The sequence below is a fragment of the Eurypyga helias genome, unplaced genomic scaffold (assembly GCF_000690775.1).
Source record: "Eurypyga helias isolate BGI_N326 unplaced genomic scaffold, ASM69077v1 scaffold15254, whole genome shotgun sequence".
NCBI classification, from domain to species: domain Eukaryota; kingdom Metazoa; phylum Chordata; class Aves; order Eurypygiformes; family Eurypygidae; genus Eurypyga; species Eurypyga helias.
This window is the reverse complement of record NW_010248424.1, coordinates 53,846-62,984: the sequence shown is the minus strand read 5'-3', so window position 1 is coordinate 62,984 and position 9,139 is coordinate 53,846. Positions and strand designations below refer to the sequence as shown.

At 40.1% G+C, this 9,139-nt stretch overlaps 1 protein-coding gene across 1 annotated transcript in view; it reads left to right on the top strand.

The window, feature by feature from the left end:
• Positions 1-9,139, top strand: part of IARS (isoleucyl-tRNA synthetase) — a gene marked incomplete at its 5' end in the record, with an annotated part of 52,307 nt that overhangs the window by 5,401 nt on the left and 37,767 nt on the right. Inside the window, 4 exons of the mRNA XM_010151048.1 lie at positions 1,013-1,099; positions 1,772-1,855; positions 5,993-6,140; positions 9,002-9,119. Coding sequence (XP_010149350.1) covers positions 1,013-1,099; positions 1,772-1,855; positions 5,993-6,140; positions 9,002-9,119 — 437 coding nt within the window. The remainder of the gene's footprint in view (positions 1-1,012; positions 1,100-1,771; positions 1,856-5,992; positions 6,141-9,001; positions 9,120-9,139) is intronic.

The window sequence follows — 9,139 nt, the reverse complement described above, 5'->3', positions numbered from 1 at the left end:
ACCCCCCCCCCCCAGTGTTTCTCCACTAAATCTTCATGCAAATGCGTAGTTCTGAGGCATAACCTCCTGTGCCTCATTCTAAATCAATTAACTGTTGTATGTTCTGCTGTTTTAAGGTTGCTAAGCAATCATCTGTGTGATACTCATTTTAAACAGAAAAGCTGTGGCCCACCCTCCAGGTGTTTTCTTAAAAGTAATCACCAGCGGTGCAGTTACCAACGCTCATGGGGAGCCCCTTTGGTGAAGGTTCCGACTCCTGGGTGGGAAATGATCACATCATCTTGCACCTCCGTGTAACTTCAGACGTAATCCTGTGTCGACGTATTAAACAGTAGATGCCTGAGCTTGCTGCAACACTCAGTTCTTAAGTGTCCTAGATAGTTTATGCAAGTATTGCAACCACATCAAATGGTGGGATGGGGCAGGAACCCACTGCTGCCCTTTGTTGTGGGTTCCACCTACAGTCTCATGTTTTCTAGCGGTTGCTGATTTAACCAGCGACGTTTGTTTGATCAGTAGGAGCCTCTGCTCACTTTGCTGACTTGTTCTTATGCTCCCAGCAGTAACTGTTCTGCTGTCTTCTAGGTTGAATACACCCATTAGCAAACATGTGCACGCGTGCCAGTCCTGTCTGCCGTGTTTGTTCCTGACTGATCCTGTGTTCAGGGGTTTACAGTGAGCAAATAGGAAGCTTGTTCAGGGAAAGAATTCTATTAAAGGGAAAAATGCTACAGTTTTCTTCTTCATGACCTTCTTAATGCTTATTATTATGTTTTTTTCAGCCTTCTTGGACTAGTAGATCACAGCTGAGCAAACAGCACGATATCCTACAAAAGAAAAAAAGGTCTACTTATTCTAAGTTCCTCTTCTGTTTGCCACATAAATGTTCCACATACTTCAATTTTAACTTTGTCGAGTAAAAGAACATAGTGAAAAATTCCTTTTGTAATGAAGGAGATGCAGACTTCAGCTTGGTGTATTTAGGAAGTCGTGTATGTGTTGTCCCTTTCAGGTTCTACACATTGCTGGTGCTGTCCACGGCTCTTTTTGGAAGGCCTCCTTTCAAGAATGTAATTGTGAATGGCCTCGTTCTTGCCAGGTTGGTATGTCTCTCGGTTCTTTCCTGAACAGATTTTTAGTTACAGAATATTTCAGATAAGTCCCTGTGAACTAAATTAAATCTGAAATGGGCTTTGGAGCTGTTAAGACTTCTCAGGGAGATAGCAGTGTTGCGGGAGGTAAGGGGCCCCTGAGAGTGTGAGGTTTACACATCCCAGCTATCTGTTGCACTAGGCTCTTCCCAGCAGGATTAGTCCTTCCTAGAGAGAGAAGATGAGAAGTCAGAAAAGGGAAAAAATAGAAAATAAATGATACCTGTTATACGTAGTAGAGGGGATTATAACTGTAGGTTTTAGGTGTAATTTTAAATAAGTTATTTATTTATCTATTTATTTATTTTCAAAATAAAGCTTTGTCAGTGGGCTGGAGGGATTGACTCATAGACTCAAAACAAGGGCGTCTTGCCTCAGCTTTGTTAGGAAAGACAGATTTCCTGCTTAGATTTTTAGCTTGGGAGTTTCTTGAGTTGGTTTGGGTTTAAGTGGCTTGTGTGGGTTCAAGAGTCGTACTGAAATGATGTACTAATACATGATTTTGTTTATGCTACCAAGAACATAGTAAGACAGACAAGCTGGTTTCAAAGGGCTTTTTCCCTTTATCCATGTATTACAAGAATTCTGGGAATTTATGCCTACATTCTGATATTTTCTAGTGATGGCCAAAAAATGAGCAAAAGGAAGAAGAATTATCCTGATCCAATGAGTATTGTAAATAGTTATGGAGCTGATGCACTAAGGTAGGATTCCTTTATTCAATGTACAATCTGGTATGTTAGCTTTCTCTTCATAGCAGACCAGGAGGGCTACTTAATGGGTTTTCGACAACTAACAGTAAGAGGAAAGTTAATTTTAGAAATTTCTAGACCATTGTCAGCCAAATAGCTGAAAGAGTGGCTGGCAGAAAAGAATTGGCAATCGTTACAGCTCCCGGGCTTTACATACTCTGGTCTTGTCTCCCTCAAGGCTGGTAACAACCAAAGAGGACGTGCTGACTGGAGGCCTTTTCTCAGAAAATGTGTGTCCAGTTTGTACGGAATGCTCCACTCGGGCCAGCTCTGTCTGCTGTTGCAGCTAGTTCCCTGAAATTGACCCAGTGAAAATTTGAGTAAAATCTTTGAGAACAATCTTATGTTTACTGTTAAATCCTTATTTTAGGAAAGGATGACTCTCTAATGCACAGAATGTTTGTTTGTTGCTTATACATTTTCTAAAGAGAAAGTGTCTCTTTTTTGATGTAAGTATACAGTGTGTACCTAATGAAACCAGAAAAGCAGTGACACCAGAAAAGCAGAAGCGGAGCAGCCTGCATATATATAGAAATTGTTCTGGTCAAACAGATTAAACACAGTTCAGGTGTGTCATTAAATTGATGCTAATGTATTAAATGTAATTATGCAGTTGCCAGGTACTTTGGCTAGATGCACTACTATGTTCATGAAGTGGTTGGTACCTTGAGCTAAAGGTACAATAAACCCGTTTTAATAGCTGCGGGAGCACACCACTTAGGCATATCTCAGGAGCCCGGTACTCACACACACTGAATTGTACGTTACAACCATACACAGTATTGATTGGGCTGAATGAAAGCTTAGCGTGCTGTGGTTTTATTTGAGACAGATGGTTGCTGCTTGTTCTAGGTAATTTAAAGAAATAGGTGTGAAGTTCCTTGTTGTTTCAAGCTTTAGCATTTAAAAGGCCTAGTAAATTATCGTATGTGTTTACAGCGGAGAGTTGGGTTGATTTCTTAAACTGGATCAAGATTCTTCTTTACGAATAATCAAGGTGTATTAGCAGAATATTGGTGAATTGGTAGTTGGAACATTAGTTGGAGTTACTTAAATTGGAGATTTTTTAATTGCAGGCGATGTTTCCATTGGAAAAATCTGTGTTTTTATAAAACAAAAAAATCTCAAACACCAGAAGTTAGACTTCCCTTTTTTTTTTTTTAATTTCTAAAGCTAATTCACTTTTCTGCCTGTGTACTCGTTCTTTAATGTCACATTTATTTATACACACCCACATAGAGAGTAAAAAGCATTGCAAACCAGGTTCATTTATGGAAGGAGCTCTGCGATTCAGTTCTCTCTGCTTATTCACTGAAGTGCTTGATGTGTTCTGTTTATAGAAAAAGCTACAACTGAGGTTTTTTTTTTTTCTTGGCACTGTTTCCCTGCAGAGTTACTTTGCTTTTGCAGTACACATATATATATTTTTTTAACTACAGCTTTGAAGTATTCTCAGCAGTAGCTTGATAAATAGATCAGCAGAAAATACAGGTGTAAGTTGTTTAAACAAACATGGAGTTGAATGGAAAGGACAAACAGAAGAAATAACTGCACAGTGAATTCAACAACCCAACTTCAGACTTCCTGAAATTTGAATCCTGTGTGCGATCCGTAAGAATTGTCAAAACCAGTTATATTTCAGTATTTCTAAAACCTATGACTTGGATTGGATAGCTGTCAGAGTTGAGGTATGTTAGAAGGAGAATTTGCTGTTCATAGTATTTACAAGCCCTTTGCTTTCATGTATCCTGAGGCAAGTATTGCTGTTGGGAGTGATATGCTACGTTCTCCTCTCAATCTGTTCCTAAAGTGCAGAAGAAACAGTATTGTTACCACAGATAATCTCCTTTTCATCTTTCTAAAACAGTAACTTCAGTGTTTCTCATACGTGGCTTGAGAACTTGATAATAGTGGCTTGATTTGAGAAAGGTGTTATTTCTGCACAATGGGTAATGGCTCTGGGTGTAGTGATAAATTCTTCCCTTATCAGGTGCCTCGTTGCTCTTTCCATATAATAGATGTAAGTATCTTGCCATTGGAATAATTTGGGAAATTGGTATTCTTCTAACATTTACATGGAACAGGTTGCCCAGAGAAGCTGTGGATGCCGCATCCCTGGAAGTGTTCAAGGCCAGGCTGGATGAGGCTTGGAGCAACCTGGTCTAGTGGAAGGTGTCCCTGCCCAAGGCAGGGGGGGTGGAACTGGATGGGCTTTAAGGTCCCTTCCAACCCAAACCAGTCCATGATGCTATGTTGTAAGGCGGGCTGCTACGGTTTGGTTTTGTTTTTTTTTTTGTTTGTTTTTTTTTTTAAAAAAAGGGGCAAAACCAAAACTGTAGCCTTAGAGAGCTATATTTCCTTTAATTTCTCACACTAAAGAGCTATTTTAAGTAGACTTCTGATAGATTCTGCAGCGAGTGCTGCTGACACGGGTGCAAAGGAGCAGTGTCGCGGCTCCTTCGTTGCTCTGACCTGAGGAGACAGCAGTGCCAGCTGGAGGAGAGCAGTGGAGGCAATGTGAACCGGTTGTTATTCTAGGTGGGTCCCAAACTGGTTAAAGGCCTGGAGTGTCTGCGTGTACCCTGGGGCCGGACTAGCTCTTGTATTCGAAGCAAAGTAATGTTTGACTTCTGAAATAAATAATGAGTAATAAGCACATAAATAATTGTGATAGGAGGCTTGGTTTAAATATCTACTTATAAATTGTAGTTTCATTTAAGGACTTACTAGTTATCACGCTTAATTGTTCTGTACTTTTGTAAATTTATAATTCAAATTCAAATACTGTGTTTAAAAATACTTTTTTCTTTTCCCAGTACGGTACGGAAAATGCCGTTTTCTGTGCTGCATTACTGTCTGTTTACTCTGGCAGATCTATTTTTATGTATTTGTTTTTACGCAAGAAGCCCTCTCCTGAAGAATTTATGCTCTGGTATTGTTGACTGTGCTGTGTCAGACCCCCATTAAGATTTAAAGCCTCCTACAGGAAGTGCCTGTAAAGATGAATTAGCTTTAGAATCATGATTTTAAAACTTCATAAAATGTGAGAAAGAGTTAATAAATTTCTATTGAGAAATGCCACGTTCTTTAAAATAAAAAAAAATTTTGGTTTGCTTTTCGTATTTGGAAAATTAAATGAAGTGTATCTAAATCGAGTTTGTTTCCAAGTTTCTTTTAATACCTGGTTGCTTTTTGAGTTAGTGTGATACATACCACTTGTCTCTGTAGAGAGAAGGGATTTGTTCAGGGAAGAAGATGGGATAAAGGTGTGTTTTTGCAGACACACAGCCAGCAAAGGAGCTGAGGGACACGTGTCTCTCTCTGAAATCAGGAACCGTTAGCTTGAGAGAGACTGCCCTGAGAAGGATCTCCCTAGACAGGGTGGATTGCCTGTGTAGGTGACCCCCTTTGGCTGAGGGGGGCATGATTTGGGGGAGGTGGGGCTGCTTCTAAGTAGTCCGCCTCACCTGAACCCTCTGCTCTGCTTTTTTGATCTGTTTCTGGAGCTGAGGCCCATTTCTATTGGTAGGTGTTACACGCTTTGTCTTCTTTTGGGGCTGTTTTTCTTGAAAACATTAATTTACTTTTGATTTGCCTGTTTAACCTTACTCCTTAGTCCTGTGTTTACAATGGGCCCAAAGCTTTTTGTAATTGAGGAAACAAACTAGATTGAGTCAAAAAGTACTGTGTTGCTTTTAAGGAATTTGAAACACTACCAAAACAATAGGTGCCATTCTAAAGGTGAACACTAATTCCATGCATCCACTGCTTGTTTTATACTGTGATAGCATCTGAGCACGTGTTAGCACTTCAAGGAACTCCTGGAGTGAAAAAGAAAATTTGAATTCCAATCCATCTTCTATATGCAGGACCATACAAATAATCCTGTACCAGTAGGAAGTGAATGGTCGTATGTTCACTCCCTTACATGCTTACAATACTGTCTTCCCTGGAGTTCTTAGTGTGAAGCTGCTCCCTTGGGTCATTTTCTCTTGCTGTGCAGCTCTCCAGGGTTTACTGTACGTTTAAGTGCATTTCTATCAGTATACTCAGTTTTAAGCTTTTAAGTATTGTGTTCTTATTTTGCAGGTTATATCTGATCAATTCTCCTGTGGTAAGAGCAGAAAATCTGAGATTTAAGGAGGAAGGAGTAAGGGATGTACTGAAGGATGTCTTCCTACCCTGGTACAATGCATACCGCTTTCTTGTTCAGAATGTTCAGATCCTGCAACATAAGGTACAGCTCTCTGAAGCACGGAAGAGCAAAGTGGAAGGGGCTTTGGGCTCTTCCCACTGTCAGGGTGAATTAGCATTGTAGAGAAGTTTAGATTGGAAGGGAGGTCTGGCCGCTGGCGTGGGAGGTGATCTGATCTTGACCTCCTTGTTCAAAGCAAGGCTGACTTCAGAGCGAGGTCAGGGTGTATATATATCTGCTGTTAAATTCTGTGTTATTTGCTGTTTGTACCCTGTTTTATAAAGCTACTCTGCGTCCTTCTCTTCTTGACCAAGCTTATTAGTGTATAAAAATGAGGAGTGGAAGGTAGGGAACTGCCCCGACATAACTGCTATCATTTCTTGGATTAGGATCTCTTGATTCCCTTCTATCTGAGATAAATGTGATGCTATTGCATTCGTACTCTTGAAATTAGAGAACAAGAGAGGGGCTTGGAGTTTCTGGGGTTAATACATACATAGCAGTTATCTGCTCATAGTCACCTTGTTGGGAACACCAGTTGAAAGCCAGGTACCACATGTGCTTGAGGGAACTCGTCTGAAATGTCCATACTAAGCCTTGTTGGTTTTGTACTTGGTCTTAATGGTGTTTGTGTAGTAGCTCGGAGGCAGTAGGTGTCATTAATCCTGCCCTGAGTGCTGCTGCTGCTTTGTCTTTGCTGTTACCCAATGTCTTGGAGTCGGGCATGGCTCCATGGCAGGAAGGATGCTGTCGGAGGATGGCGTCGGCACTGCAAGATTCTCTGCACTGAGAACATTGCTTAAGAGCATAGAGAATTAACACAAATAGAACTGCAAATAAGTAATGAAAAGAAAGTTATTTTCAGTAGTGGCTGCTGTGACAATTTCTTGAGCGAAGGCATTTACTGTAACTTTAATTATGAATCTGCATAAAAATGTTTAACTTGGGAATACTCAATACTGAATACATTAGCCACAGCAAGAAGATTGCCTTCTTTAACATGACAGTTCATTTTTTTAAAAGTTAAATTTAAATACAACTTAGGAAAAAATGAAGAAATGGAATGGAAAGAAAGGTAGATCATCATAAAAGCAGTAATGCTTTAGACTTGCAGATTGTATTGAAGTCTACTAAAAAATGAAAAATTACTGCAACAAAGAAATGTTAATCTTGCTTTCATCTGGAAAGTGTAGAAGCTCATGTCACTCATCCAGCATTTAAGCAGAAGATTTTACATGTATGTTGTATAGATTCTGTTGAAACCAATTTTAATCTTTCAGCTGAGATTAATGATGGAAGTTTACCACTTGTTAGTGCAGACTTCTATGGGAGAGTGGGAACAACAGACCTTGCCCTACACATGCAATTACAGTAGCAGCCTAATTACTGTGGAGAGTTGCCATTTGAAGCAATGAAGGCAGCTGACTTCAGTAAATAGCACAGTAAATAGCTGACTTGAAGAAATGGTATACCTTTTTAACAATGTCTTTTGGGAAGAAAGTCTGGTAACTTCAGATCCTAATATTTAACAAATCTTTTCTTAGGATCCCTAGACAGCATTCATCAGCCAAACTTACGCATTACCCTAAAAATAAACTTCAGTTTTCCTGTTTGACCTTTGAATTATCTAAACTGTGCTTTGCAGCTTTTGCTGTGATCCCATTAAGCCTTTCAGGATCAGCCAAAGTGGGGATGGAAGACCCCGGTGGAAAATCCAGGTGCTTAAGCAGATAGTTTTGGTAATTCAGCAGATGTCATTTTTCTTTCTCAATAGATAGTGAAACCCTTCCGATGCACCGTATTAGGAAAAGAATGTGCAATTGGAGGTGACAGTGCTTAAATAAGATTTCAGGCACAGTCTTAAACAACCTTTTCATTGTATTCTGCCTCCTGCAAGAGAGAAGTTACAATCCCAGTGTCCTGGATGAAGCCTAACAATAATTTTGTGCTTACTGTAATTACCACAGTAATTGTAGTTGGTTAAATGCTTGCTGACCTCACACTGGCATTGCTGTGCTTCTGGGTGTGCAGGATCATTTTCTTTGCTGGAGATCTTCTCCTTTATACGATGTAAGTAGATGCTTAATTATTGGGTCGAATAATCCAAACAGGTATTTTTAATCTGGACTCCGAGGGAAGGGAAAGTCCAAAGACTCTTAAAACCAGATGTTAAATACTGCTGTGAATCTGGAAAAAAATAAAACCCTGCACCGCTGTTGTCAGCCAGCCATCGGAATGCTCACATGGGAAAGAGGCTGCGGGTACTGACAAGGGTGCTTACCATGCCCTACACAGCAAAGCCTTAAGAGGTTTCTCAGATGGGAGCAAACATCAGTACTCTGGAAAGCAACACAATGCACTATGTGCATGTTGGATGCCTAAAAATTCCGTGTTTTTTCAGGTTGTTACATTCTTCTATGTTTTAATCTGTTGAATTTGTTATATGCTCTTAAAAAAAATAATTACATTGTTTATATGCCCTTTCCCTAAATAGAACTCACATTTCTTGTAAATGCTTCAGATCCTCCTGGATGGAGGAGTCGGGTAAACTTGGGAGTCCTACCTTGTATCTGGAAGCTGTGACTTGGACTGCAAACAGGGAAAGAACAGCTGCATACCGTCGCGTGCTGTACTGCTTTCTCTGGTTTCTCAGAGCCAAATACCTGGCCTCCTTTGTAGTTGGAGGTTTGGTGTGGTGAAAGCAGCAGCAGTGGGAGTCAGGTTTTCCTTAGCAATTTCCCTTACATAGGTGTTTCTGGAATGTAATGTTCTGTCTTAGGAATCCAGTGTAACACAGTGAAGGTGACAACACAGTAGTGAATGACAGGTGGCTCGATGTGGAGGTTTGAATATATACCCGTTATGCCTTGACCATGTGTTTTGTATTTCTGTGTTGATGATAGGATGAGGGAAGAGAATTCCTTTACAATGAGAACACGGTTAAGGAGAGCAATAACATCATGGATAAATGGATTCTTTCTTTCACCCAATCACTTATTCAGTTCTTCAAAGCTGAAATGGCAGGGATGCACATGTTTGGG